The sequence below is a fragment of the Sapajus apella genome, unplaced genomic scaffold, assembly GCF_009761245.1.
Source record: "Sapajus apella isolate SASKATOON/1434 unplaced genomic scaffold, GSC_monkey_1.0 scaffold52, whole genome shotgun sequence".
In the NCBI taxonomy this organism is placed as follows: Eukaryota; Metazoa; Chordata; class Mammalia; order Primates; family Cebidae; genus Sapajus; species Sapajus apella.
This window is the reverse complement of record NW_022436992.1, coordinates 11101102-11114864: the sequence shown is the minus strand read 5'-3', so window position 1 is coordinate 11114864 and position 13763 is coordinate 11101102. Positions and strand designations below refer to the sequence as shown.

Genomic DNA, 13763 nt, shown 5'->3' with positions numbered 1-13763 from the left:
AAAAAAAAAAAAAAAAAAAAAAAAAAAAGTCTGCTAATAGAACAAGCCACAAAATGAGAAAATATATTTGGTATACATAAAATCAAGAGATTTGTTTGCATGTTACGTAAAGAAATCCCATGAAGCATGAAAAATATGAAATATGTCACAAGTAGTAAGATAAACTGATTGTAATACAAATGTACTATGAAGCTGAAATAAGAGTGTGCATGTACATCTATACATCTACTACTTGTCAAAAACTTGAGGGGTCTGAGATCTTATCCTACTTGCAAACTAACAAGTTAGTCTGTCACAGTTTTATGAACACTGATGGAAAGTACATGACTACCTGGCCTCAAATAAAGGACAATTTATTACAAAATGGCAGTAACAAGAATATAGCACTGGTGTCAGTTTCCCAAGTGAATTCCCACAAGGCAAAGTGAGGAGAACCCATGCACACAGTGAGTTGCCTTATAGGAGAGAAACCTTGAGCCTAGAGAATCTGAACCATTAATCAATTTTTTTTAAACGAGGTCTGGCTCTGTTGCCCATCCTAGTCTTGAACTCTACCTCTTCCTCCAGAGTAGCTGCGATTACAGGTGTGAACCATTAAACCGTGCTCCAAATCTTTTACAACGGGTTGTGCCCTTGCCTCCTTCTTGTTCTGTAGAGACACCATTTCTGTCTTCCAAGGCTGCTCACTACACGAACATCCTTAACTAGAGTCTAGGAGCAAAGGCAGTCAGGCAGTGGGAGCAGTATGTGCACAAACTCAAGAGACTAATGCAGAATTGCCTCTTGACTTTACTCAGCTTTAAAAAATGCTATATAATCAGTACTTTAGTGTAAATGCCTATTGCTCAGGCATTATGAATAGTCTTGATTCCAGCAATTATAAAACCTCTAAGGTTTCGTAAAAACTGAAGGAAAGCCACACAGGGTGGCTATCGCCTGTAATCCCAGCACTTTGGGAGGCCGAACTGAGTAGAACCCTTGAGCCTAGGAGTTACAGAATAGCCTAGGCAACATAGTAAGACTTGCATCTTTTTTTTTTTTCTTTTGAGACAGAGTTTCGCTCTTGCCCAGGCTGGAGTGCAATGGCACGATCTCAGATCTCCGCAACTTCCATCTCCCGGGTTCAAGCGATTCTCCTGCCTCAGCCTCCTATAGGCATGCACCACCATACGCAGCTAATTTTTTGTCTTTTTAGATGAGACGGGGTTTCTCCATGTTGGTCAGGCTGGTCTCGAACTCCTGACCTGGTGATACACCCACCTCGGCCTCCGAAAGTGCTGGGATTACAGGCATGAGCCACCACGCCTCGTCTTTTTTTCTTTTTTTGAGACGGAGTCGTGCTTTGTCTCCCAGGCTGGAGTACAGAGGTGCCACCTCGGCTCACTGCAACCTCTGCCCCCAGGGTTCTAGCGATTCTCCTAACTCAGCCCCCTGAGTAGTTGGGATTACAGATGCCTGCCCCACGCCCGGCTAATTTTTTGGTATTTGCAGTAGAGATGGAGTTTCGCCATGTTTGCCAGGCTGATCTTGAACTCTTGACCTCAGGTGATCCACCCTCCTAGGCCTCCCAAAGTGCTGGGATTACAGGTGTGGCCCACTGCGCCTGGCCTTGCCTCTATCTTAAAACGAAAATAAAAATTCTTTTTTAAAATGGAAGGAAGTAACGCTTGTAAAATCAGCACAGAGCCTGGACCACATCAGGCATTCGATGAAGGGAAGCTGCTGTTATGATTGTTGTTTGAAATACTATACAGTTATGAAGACGAGTACTGTCTTTATCAAAAGTGGAAAAGCAGAAATTGTCGAGTCCGGATCCCTCCTCTTCTCCACCCCTACGCCCCCACCCCAACCCCGGCGCAGGGACTTAGGGGAAGATCAGAGACAGAAAGGGGAAAAAAAAAAAAGGGCACGAAGGAGGAGCTCTCGCGCCTAGCCCAGCCCCGCGCACCTCGCACCTCCCGCTCAGGTTCCGAGTCCTCATCGACCTCGCGCTCCCTCTTCACCCGCACAAATGGTATAACAGAAGACGAGGCATCGCGCGCACTCGCTGGCTCGACCTCCCGCTTCACGCGCACAGGGCTGCCCCGGGAGCTCGCCGCCTCGGGATCCCGCTCCCGATCTCGCTCCCGCTTGACGCGACCGGAGCTGCCCCGCGACTCGGACTCTCGCTTCCCGCGGGTGGAACCACGAGACTCCCGCTTAGACCGACCGGACATCGCCACTACCGGCCGAGTCACCTAGCGCAAGCGCCAGACACGCTTGAGCGCGCGGCGCACAGCCAATCAGGAGCGGGGCTGGTATCGAGCGCCGAGCTCTCTACGAGTCGCCACTAGGGACAAATCACTCTGCAGGAAATTTGTAGGCAGTGCTGCCGTGGCTTCCTCGCCGCTGGGTGCGCCCCTGAGAATCTTCTGTGGGCCTACCGCCCCTTTACCCGTCATTTACAGTTTACTTAGACAGGAACCTTTACCCGTGACAGTTTTCTGAATAAAAGAAGCTGTCATTCAGCCCCAGATTTGTGGCTCGAAACCACCATCGCGAGGTCATTTCCCACAGTCTCCGCGACTTGGAGGCTGACAATCCCGCAAGGGAAAACTAGGCGACATCCCCAAATCATCGCCTTGAAGGCTCTAGTCCTACATTCATTCATTCATTCATTCATTCATTTGACGGAGTCTCGCTCTGCCGCCCAGGCTGGAATGCAGTGGCACGATCTCCGCTCACTGCAATCTCCGCCTCCCGAGTTCAAGCAATTCTCTGCCTCAGCCTCCAGAGTATTTGAGATTACAGGTGCCCACCACCACACCCGGCTAATTTTTGCATTTTTAGTAGAGACGGGGTTTTACCATCTTGGCAGGCTGGTCGTGAAGTCCTGACCTCGCGATCCACCCGTCTCGTCCTCCCAAAGTGCTGAGATTATAGGCACGAGTCACCACGCCCAGCCTTAATTCTACATTTAGAGGGTTGTTGGTATCTTGAAAACGCAAACGCCTGATAGAAGCAGATTTACCATGAAGCTAATAAAACTAACGTCAAGACCTGCCTTGAACTTGTTTACTTGTTTGAACCATTCCATTGATATATAATTGACATACAACAAATGTATAAAGTGTGCAATTTAAGCCGGGCGCGGTAGCTCCTGCCTGTAATCCCAGCACTTTGGGAGGCCGAAGCCGCTGGATCCCCTCAGGTCAGGATTCAAGACCAGCCTGACAAACATAGTGAAACCCCATCTCTACTAAAAATACAAAAATTAGCGTGGTGGTGGGTGCCTGTAATCACAGTTACTCAGGAGACTGAGGCAGGAGACTCACTGGAGCATGGGAGATGGACGTTGCAGTGAGCGGAGATTGTACCATTGCACTCCAGCCTGGGCAACAAGACTTGAGAGTGTCCTAATATCCCAATATCTGGAGAATAAAGGCATTCCTAATTTTGCTTTAAAGATAATAATATTGTTTGTTGCAAAATATAGTAATTAAGAAAATTAATCCTTTATCACAAACCCTTGTAACAGAGCACATCTCCGTATGATCTTTTTATCCTATATATAAACAAGCATTGTAGCCAGGGTGGACCTGTTCCTGAGCTACTGAGGAAGCTGAGGCAGGAGATCAGCCTGAACCCGGCAGGCAGAGATTGCAGTGAGCTGAGATCACGCTATTGCACTCCAACCTGGGCAACAAGAGCTAAACTCTGTCTCAAAAAAGAAAAAGAATCTACCCAGCCCCAAAGATATCTTCTTCCTCCTAGAGAATCCCCACAAAAATCAATTGATACCTCGGTCACTATAGATTAGTTTGCACTTCCTAGAGTCTCATATAAATGGAATCATAGAGTCCCTGGTTTGTTTCACTGGGCCTATTTGCTTTTTTTTTTTTTTTTTTTGAGACGGAGTTTCGCTCTTGTTACCCAGGCTGGAGTGCAATGGCGCAATCTCGGCTCACCGCAACCTCCGCCTCCTGGGTTCAGGCAATTCTCCTGCCTCAGCCTCCTTAGTAGCTGGGCTTGGTGGTGCGTGCCAGTATGCCCAGCTAATTTTTTGTATTTTTTTAGTAGAGACGGGGTTTCACCATGTTGACCAGGATGGTCTCGATTTCTTGACCTCGTGATCCACCCGCCTCGGCCTCCCAAAGTGCTGGGATTACAGGCTTGAGCCACCGTGCCCGGCCCCTATTTGCTTTATTATCAACCCATGTTGTTCTGCTACAGATTGTTTTTTGTTTTTTGATTGCTCAGTAATATTCCATTGCGTGGCTGGACCACCATTGGTCCCTGTTCTTTTTCTTTTTCTTTCTCTTTTTAATATACGTTTTTTCTTGTAGAGATAAGGTCTCACTGTGTTGCCCAGGTTAGTCTCAAATTCCTGGCTCCAGTGATACTCCCACTTTGGCATCCCAAAGTTGTGGAATTACAGGAGTGAGCCACCGCACCCAGCCATTTGTCCCTGTCCTAATCATGAATTCCTGATTTTGACTTTTTAAAAAAGGACTTGAGAATTATACACGCTGTGATGTGAACTCAGCGGTCAAAAATATAGGGGAAGAAATGGGCCAGGAGGGGTGGCTCGGCCTGTAATCTTAGCTCTTTGGGAGGCTGAGGTGGGCGAATCACCTGAGGTCAGGAGTCCGAGACAGGACAACATGGTGAAACCTGGCCAACAGGTGAAACTTGGTCCCCACTAAAAATACAAAAATTAGCCGAGCGTCGTGGGGGGAGCCTGTAATCCCAGCTACTCTGGAGGCTGAGGCAGGAGAATGGCTTGAACCTTGAACCCAGGAGGCAGAGGTTGCAGTGAGCCAAGATCGCGCCACTGCATTCAACCCTGGACGACAGAGCGAGACTCCTTCTCAAAAGAAAGAAAAAGAAAAAATAAATAAATAAGAAAATAATAGGCCAGGCGTGGTGGTGCACGCCTGTAATCCCAGCTACTCGGCAGGCTGAGACGGGAGAATCGCTTGAAACTAGAAGGCGAAAGTTGCCGTGGGCTGACATCGTGCCACTGCACTCCAGCCTGGGCAAAAGAGTCTGTCTCAAAAAATAAAAGAAAGAAAATAATACTCCCATAGGTCTCTTGAAAACCCTGAGTCCTCCCGGCGGGGATAGTTAAGCCATCAGCGCCTTGGGTGCGAGGCGAGCCTGGCCAGGAGAGCCTTCACGGAGCTTGCGGCCTGGGCGCTGCTGTGTGCCCCATGGGAGCATTTCAAGGCCTCACAATCTATTTGAGATGGGTGTTTTAGGTGTTCCCATTTACTAATAAGGAAACTGAGGTGCTGCGGGGTTACAGAATCAACCAACGTCACACAGCTGGTGATGGCTGCACAGCATCCTATCACTAGAAAAAAGACAGGAAGTCACCACCGTAAACATCGAGTTGTATTAATAGATGATTTGCATTTTTCTGAATTTTCTGTATCGGCTGTAAGCCGAAGTCTTTGTTTCCTATTGATATGTAGCGGAAAAACAAAAAGCAAAAGCCCTGTCCGGGCCGTGGAAGTTAAGCATAAGCAACCCCACCCGACCCGACCCGGAAACTCCGCGCGCAGCTTCGCTCGGCCAGGCGGGGGCTCCCAGACCGGAAGTCAGGGCGCGGGGCCGGAAGCTGAGCGAGGGGCGACGCGGACCTCTGTGGACGGGTGGCGGCTGTCGGGGCCGTCGAGGCGGCGGCGACTCTGTGCCCCCGGCTCCGGATGGAGACGGGGCCGCATCCCCGGCCGGGGCAGTGCTGCAAGCCTGGCGGGCGGCTGGACATGAACCACGGCTTCGTGCACCATATCCGACGGAACCAGATCGCCCGGTACCGCCCCGCCCTGTGCCGCTTCGCCACTCTTGGCCTGGCCGGGCCTGGCCTGGCCCGACAGCCCCTGACTCCCGCTCGGCTCCCCGCAGGGACGACTACGACAAGAAGGTGAAGCAGGCGGCCAAGGAGAAGGGGAGGAGGCGGCACACGCCCGCGCCGACGCGGCCCCGCAAGCCAGACCTGCAGGTGTACCTGCCGCGACACCGAGGTGAGGCTGCCCGCCCCGCCCACCTCAAGCCCGCGCGCTCTTCCTGCAACGCACTCCCCTTCTCTGTAGGGAAAAACCACTTCTTACTCCTAAGGTTCAGCTCACCTCGTCTCTTCCCGGAACCTCCGCTTCAACGCTCCCAAATCTCCGCTGAGTGATTCTCCCCAAGAACTGGGACGACTCATAAGCCCCCAGTTAAGCATCACTATCACAGAGAGTATCTGGGAGCAAGAAGTTTACCTGCCGGTTTGCCCCACCGTGCTGTATTTTAGTAAGGTGCTCCGCTACCTAGCAAAGAGAAAGTCTGGCACAGCGATGAGCGACCAGCACATAATTGTGGAATGAACCCAGTAAATGGCCTTCCCCCAGCTTCCCTGCGACCTAGCTGTCACAGTGGTTAACATGACACTCAATTTTTGTTAAGCATTATTACTTTTTTTAAAAAAAGTTTTTATTTATTTATTTAGCAACAGAGTATCGCTCTGTCGCCAGGCTGGAGTGCAATGGTGCAATCTCGGCTCACTGCAGCCTCTGCCTCCAGGTCTCAGGGGATTCTTCTGCCTCAGCCTCCCCAGTAGCTGGTACTACAGGCGTGTGACACCACGCCCGGTTGATTTTAGTATTTTTTGTAGAGAAGGGGTTTCGCCACGTTGCCCAGGCTGATCTTGAACTCTTTGAACTCAGGTGATCTGCCCGAATCAGGCTCCCAAAGTGCTGGGATTAACACCCTGCCTTTGTTAGGCATTATTTAAAGTGCTTTTAGATCTTATGTGTATCAATTCATTGAGTCTTTATACAACCTCATAAGATGAGATGCTTATATCTGTTTCACAGTCAAGAAACAGGCACAGAGAGGTTAAACTTGCCCAAGATCTTAGCTAGTAAATGGCAGAGCCTGGATTTGAACCCAGACACAGCTCTGTCTACCCTTCTACTGCTTTCCACGACTTTTTGCTAGACAAATGTGCATTGTGTACCTACTGTGTGACGGGACTGTGCTCGCCTCAGAACAGGGATGCAAAGGTAAATAAGTTCTTGATTGGCAGCACACCAAACACTTAGGCTGGGCCAGGCATGGTGGTTCACACCTGTAATCCTAGCAGTTTGGGAGGCCAAGGTGAGCAGATCTCTTGAGGCCAGGAGTTTGAAACTAGCCTGGACAACATGGTGAAATGCCATCTCTACTAAAAATACAAAAACTAGTCAGTCATGGTGGTGGGTGGCTGTAATCCCAGCTACTCTGGAGGCTGAGGCGGGAGAATCATTTGAACCTGGGAGTTGGAGGTTGCAGTGAGCCTATATTGTGCCACTGAACTCCAGCCTGGGTGACAGAGCCAAGACTCTGTCTCAAAAAAAAAAAAAAAAAAAAAAACACTTGCACTGAACCCATAAGAAGATTGGGGCTTTCTTAACCGTATATTTTCCTGCATCATCTCTATGGACAGGACCTTCGGTAGCATCCCCCTCTTCTTTCTTACTGTGGTTCATCCTTCCAGATGTCTCTGCTCACCCACGCAACCCAGACTATGAAGAATCCAGTGAAAGCAGCAGTAGTGGAGGCTCCGAGCTGGAGCCTTCTGGCCATCAGCTCTTCTGCCTAGAGTACGAGGCAGACAGTGGAGAGGTCACATCAGTTATCGTGCATCAGGTATGCCTGGTGGAAACAGCTGCAGCCTGAAGGTCGTAGGCCATGGTAGTAATCATTGTCAGACCCTGAGCCCTGTTTTCCTCAGGAACCCCAGTGGGAAGCATCTGCTCCACATGTGAGCCTAGGACTGGCAGTGCTTTTGAGCACAACTCAGTCCCGTCTCACGGTGATTCTCAGTAGGGGAACAGGGAGGGCTCTTGGACCCCAGTGGAGAATCACTATTATAGGGGACACCTGTGAAATGATAGGTGCTGGCAAAAAGCCCTGAGCTAAATGGAGTTCTATGAGAATGTTGTCTAGGGAAGGGCAGGTCACCTTTCTGGAAGAGGCCAGGCCCTGAGCCTCCTGACTTCCTCCACATAGGGCGATGACCCGGGAAGGGTGAGTGAGGAGGTGTCAGCACGCACGCCTCTGGATCTACCCATGCGAGAAGCCCTCAAGTTGCGTATCCAGGAGGAGATTGCAAAGCGCCAGAGCCGACACTGACCATGTTGAAGGCGTTCTCTCCAGGCTGGATTCACTGCACTCGGAAGAATTCTGCCCAGGGAGCTCATACTTAGTTTGGGGGTATCAGGACCAGTTTGTCTGATCTTGAGACCCCCCCCAGAGGTGCTACATCCATAGGGTGTTGCAGGACTACACCTGGCCTGCCTTGCAGTTATTCTTATATGTTGACCCATTTGCCCAGCCTGATATTCTGGAATTTTTTTTTTTTTGAGAATTTTGTGTGGCTAACATGGTGTTCTAGAAGCAGAGACTCCAGGGAGAACCAGGATTTATGAAGCCTCATGCCAACATGGTGCTTTCTCAGCAAGGTCATTTGCCTGGCTGCTGCTGTTCCACTCAGCTGCATGAGCCATGTTTGTTATTTTATGGTTCTTCTGTGCGTTTGCTCATTTCTACCCATGTATTCATAAACCTTTTCTCAGCCCTTTTGCTTTATTCCTTTCCCTCATCTTTCTGCCTCAGGTAGAATCCATCCATTCTCCTCCCCCTTCAACATAACTGTGTACCTCCAGCTGCTCAGGACTTTGGAGGTGGGGGCGTTCTGGGGATCTACCCTTCTAACAAACTCGCCAATTAATTCTGATACCAATAAAGTGGGAGACCTCCATTTTTGAGGCCTATTTGCAAGCATGTCTCCCTCCCTTTCCATGGCTTTTTCATTTCTCGCATGTTCTGCTGCTTTGCGTTGTCTAGATAGGAGACCTAGGAAGATGTTGGTGCTAAACTGCAAAGATTTCTTACAGCAAAACCTGCCTTGGCCAGGGCTACAGAATTCCAACTTTCAACTTCATTCCTAGCTGTGAACAGACTGTCCTCTGCTCAGACTAAAAGGGAATTATCAAAACAAGTGGGAACTTACTCTCAAGCTGTGACTTCAGTTTTGAACATACCTACAAAGGGAAAGTCAGTATTAGCAATAATTGCCTGGTTGACAACATGCCAGAGGGAATGAAATGAGGCCCCTTTCCTACCTCCAGGAGTATATAACTCAGATCCTTAGCGTAAGATCCCCAGGAATAACCACTGCTCTCACATGGTGAACATTTTTTTAATGCAGGGTTAGGCTTAGGTCTGAATTCCACAAGACATCCTCCCCCTCTTCTACGGAAGTTCCACGGCACTTGTTTTGCAGCATATCAGCCTAACCTCAGTGCCTTGAAATGGGGCTTTAAGCCTTTGAGAACTGAGATTTCCTGAAACCATAGCCCCTGCCCCAGGGGTTTTGCCACATCAGGATGTCAAGACACCTGATGACACTGTTGGTTTGTCCTCTGTGCCCCAGAAAATCTATCCTGCAAGACAGCTACTTCAATTACGTCATTGAAATGTTGCAAGCCACAGCTCGCAATGCCAAAGGAATGCCGGGAGAGTAGTAAGTGAGGTGGGTAAGTGGTTGTGAAAGCGGCCACAGACCAGACCCACAGAGCTGGTCCAAGGTTAAGTGCCTTAAATTTGCCAATCCTGTGCTCAGCTCCCCTTTGAAAGGAGAAAGTCTTTGTCCTCTGCTTAAGCAGCTGGGCTAGAAGTGCCTTTGGACTTCTAATGTTGACTACCCTTCAAAGCCTCCTAGATCAAGGAGGCTCTGCCAAACTCCACCTCTGTTATTCCTCGTCAGAGAACCAGTCAGTCATTCTAGTCTTCCAGCTCTTGAACTGATCTTATGACTTGAACTGATCTTAGACCCCATTCTTGTTAAGTAAAGGAAGAGTTAGGGAGGCTGAGGTGGGCGGATCATGAGGTCAGGTGATCAAGACCATCCTGCATCCTGGCTGACAAGGTGAAACCCTGTCTCTACTAAAAATACAAAAAATTAGCTGGGCATGGTGGCACGCACCTATAGTCCCAGCTACTCAGGAGGCTGAGGCAGGAGAGTCGCTTGAACCCAGGAGCCGGAGGTTACAGTGAGCTGAGGTCATGCCACTGCACTCCAGCCTGGGCAACAGAGAGAGACTCCATCTCAGAAGAAAAAAAAGGAAGAGGTAAAAGGAAGGCAACATTTAATAAGTACCTATTGTACCCTTTTATGTGTTTGTTGTGATAATCCTCACAGAGACCCTCTCAGGTAGGGGACTGATGGAAACTCCTTGCTATTAAACTTTTTTCTTGAGGAACTTTGCTTATCAAGTGCATATACACTTAATATTTTCCACGCAAGAGAGCATTCTAAGCTAATTTGTGCAGTGTGACTATATTAAGCACTAAGCTTCCTTAGAGCTGGCCTATCAGAGATGCTACTGCCCTTTCTCCAGGTGTGTCTGAAATGCCTGCCAAAGGATGGCCCTTAGCCAGTTAACAGCCTTATAGCCTATCCTCATTGCTTACTGCCACCCGCCAGCTAGGGGTCCAAGGCAGTACTATCCAGTTTATTCACCAGACCTGCCTCCAGACATCTACTTCTTTCAAAAATTACTGTTTCCCATCAAGGAGCACGTTCTGGAGCATTTCCCACAGATGTCCCAAAGAACACTGTCCAGGGCTGTGTTGTACAGTGGTAACAGCATTAGACTAAGTGGAACTTCCCAGCAGGCTGCTTTAGAATCCACTCATTTGACTAGATAGGATGTAATTGGCTGTCTTTAAAAAAAAAAAAAAAATCTGATAGGCATATCTTGCCCATTCAATATGGAATGTTCTCCAAATATTTAAGCCCATATTTTAAGGTTTTGTGGTTCCTGGGCCACAATGGGTGATGTTACTGATAGAAGGAAGCTGGGTTTGCAAGGTCTTTGGGCTGTGCAAGAGTAAACATTAAAGCTTGAGTTGTATCCAGCTGGCAAGCTTGGAAGTCTTTGAAGAATGTAATATAAGAAGGAAAAAGAATGTAAAGCTTTTTGTACCAAATGAGAGTAGGAGCCTCTGGAGCCCAGCCAGCCAGTAGGCCCAATGTGGGCAATAACAAATGCTTTTCCCTGTGTAAAAGTCTCTCTGGAAGGGACATTCCATCTCCATGGTGCCCTGTCAACTAGAGATTGGCCGCAGGCAGGTGGGAGGAAGCCCTTTGGGTTGGTGAGTATCCAACCTGCTGTGCATTTGACAGAATCTCTAAATGGCTAGGTAATGGATGCCCAGCAGGATCACAAATTTAAATGAGGCCTCTGTGTACAAAAAGAGGAATAAGTACAGATGACTTTCCTACCACTAGATTTTTGGGGAGGGTCACCATGGAATGTTGACAATTACTTAAAATAATTTAAGCTCCCTTGCTGAATTCCTGTCCTGTCCCTGAAGAATCAGATGGTCATATAGCCATAGGCACCCACGCGAAATCTCCCTAGGAGATGGACTAATGCTAGAATCGAAGACCAGAGTAAAGGGCTTCTTTGCCTTCTCAGAGCCAGGAGAATGAGAGAGTGGTTGCACTAGTTGTGTTAAATGTATAAAAAGCTATATGTTCATCAGTTTACTCATTTCTGATGTTTCTGCTGTGTAGATGAATAAAATGTAGTGTGCAAATTATTTGAAAATCCCAGAAGGAAGGTACTTTACAAATACAGTATTCTTTTTTTTAACAAATAAACTTTTTTTTTAAATAAACTTACCATTTTTATAGCACTGTTTTTGCCAAAAGTTGTGAAATCACTTGTGTACATGGGGAAGTGGCGGTTAAATATCTGCCCTGAAGTCATTCCACCACCGAATCAGCACTGGAAATCTCATCTCTTGCTTTGCCAGACTATTTTAAGAGCTGTCCCTGTTGGAACATAACAACTAGACAGACTCATGTAGCATTAGAATTGGAAGGCCTTTTTAAAGACATCTGGTTCTACTTATACACAATTCCCCCCTACCAACTACCTATGAAGAGGCCTTCTGTCATATGGAGCTCTATCCTGGGATAATTCTATTTTAGGAACTATTAGATTGTCATATTAAGCCCAAAGCTGCCTCATGTCCCAGATCTGGAGTACTACTGCCTTGCCCCTACATCATGTTAGAACTTGAATAGTCCTCTTGGGCCTTCATCTTGATTGGATGGGGACTCAAACCCGGCTCAAGAAGATACAGTGTTACGTATTACAAAGCTTCCAGTTAGGGTTCACAGCCCCATTGGGAAGATAAGGTGCCTTAAGGCCAGGAGTGGTGGCTCATGCACCTGTAATCCCAACATTTTAGGAGGCCAAGGCAGGCATATCACCTGAGGTTCTGAGTTAAGACTAGCTTCTGGGCCGGGCACTGTGGCTCAGGTCTGTAATCCCAGCACTTAGGGAGGCTGAGGCAGGTGGATCACCTGAAGTCAGGAGTTCAAGACCAGCCTGACCAACATGGAGAAACCCCGTCTCTACTAAAAATACAAAATTAGCCAGGGTGTGGTGACGCATGCCTGTAATCACAACTACTTGGGAAGCTGAGGCAGAAGAATCACTTGAACCCAGGAGGCGGAGGTTGTGATAAGCCAAGATGGCACTACTGTACTCCAACCTGGGCAACAAGAGTGAAACTCTGTCTCCAAAAAAAAAAAAAAAAAAATAGATCGGCCTGGCCAGCATGGCAAAACCCCATCTCTACTAAAAATACAAAAAATTAGCCAGCCATGGTATCATGTGCCTGTAATCCTAGCTACTTGGGAGGCCGAGGCAGGAGAATCCCTTGAACCCGGGAGGAGGAGGTTGCAGTGAGCCAAGATTGCACCACTGCACTTCAGCCTGGGCAACAGAGCAAGACTCTGTCTCCAAAAAAAAAAAAAAAAAAAAAAAAAAAAGGTGCCTCCCCATGGGAATACAATTGGGCAGGAAGATGGTTCCTATCAATTAGCAAGAAGCACACATTTGTCCTGAGGCACAAAGCATAGCCAGCGGCAGGTGGGCTGGATTTTATCCCCTGCTGGTTCATTCAGCCAGGTGTGCTTGTACAGTGATCACTACATAGCCATTCTTCTTGACCCTGTTTTAACCACTTGTCCTGATGTGATTAAGAAAAGGGCTCTCCCGGCCAGGCACAATGGCTCACACCTGTAATCCTGGCACTTTGAGAGGCCAAGGTGGCAGATCACCTGACGTCAGGGGCTCGAGACCAGCCTGGCCAACATGGTGAAAACCCATCTCTACTAAAAATACAAAATATTAGCCAGGCGTGTAATTCCAGCTACTCGGGAGGCTGAGGCACAAGAATCACTTGAACCCAGGAAGCAGAGGTAGCAGTGAGCCAAGATGGCACCATTGCACTCCAGCCTGGGCAACAAAAGCAAAACTCTGTCTCAGAAGGAAAAGAAAAGGGCTCACCAACAGGTTTTCTGCTTCCATTTCTACTTTCCACTGGGTCCAAGAAGGTTTCTCCCTCTTCAAGTCATTGCGCAGTCTATTCTGCTCTATCTTCAAGTCATTGTGTGGTTTACTATTCTCATTATGTTCTACTTCTCTAAAGCACAGGGCCTTGTCGCACATAACCTTTGCCTCACCAATGTTATCACTTCAGCTTCCCACACTTGGCGGCCTGCACCCATGCACCATTCAGGTGATCTGCCCAAGTGTCATCACACAAGGGCTCCAAGAGATGCTGAGACCACCTTCGAGACAGAGTGCCAGGCACACTTCTGATATGTGACAGTATTTCCACTCTTGCAATCATTTAAGAAACATCCAGGAGTGCACTCGTAGCCTGTA

General features: G+C 48.2%; 2 protein-coding genes across 2 annotated transcripts in view; one reads left to right on the top strand and one right to left on the bottom strand.

The window, feature by feature from the left end:
- Positions 1 to 2320, bottom strand: part of USP39 (ubiquitin specific peptidase 39) — a 36746-nt gene extending 34426 nt beyond the window's left edge. Inside the window, 1 exon segment of the mRNA XM_032243558.1 lies at positions 1949 to 2320. Within this exon segment, the coding sequence (XP_032099449.1) occupies positions 1949 to 2216 (268 nt within the window). The 5' untranslated portion in view covers positions 2217 to 2320.
- Positions 2321 to 5582: 3262 nt separating this feature from the next.
- CUNH2orf68 (chromosome unknown C2orf68 homolog) lies at positions 5583 to 8790 on the top strand. The gene is made up of 4 exons (XM_032243559.1): positions 5583 to 5797; positions 5890 to 6008; positions 7505 to 7656; positions 8020 to 8790. The coding sequence occupies exons 1-4, from the start codon at positions 5691 to 5693 to the stop codon at positions 8140 to 8142; spliced, it is 501 nt and encodes a 166-aa protein (XP_032099450.1). The 5' UTR covers positions 5583 to 5690; the 3' UTR covers positions 8143 to 8790.
- Positions 8791 to 13763: the final 4973 nt, after the last annotated feature.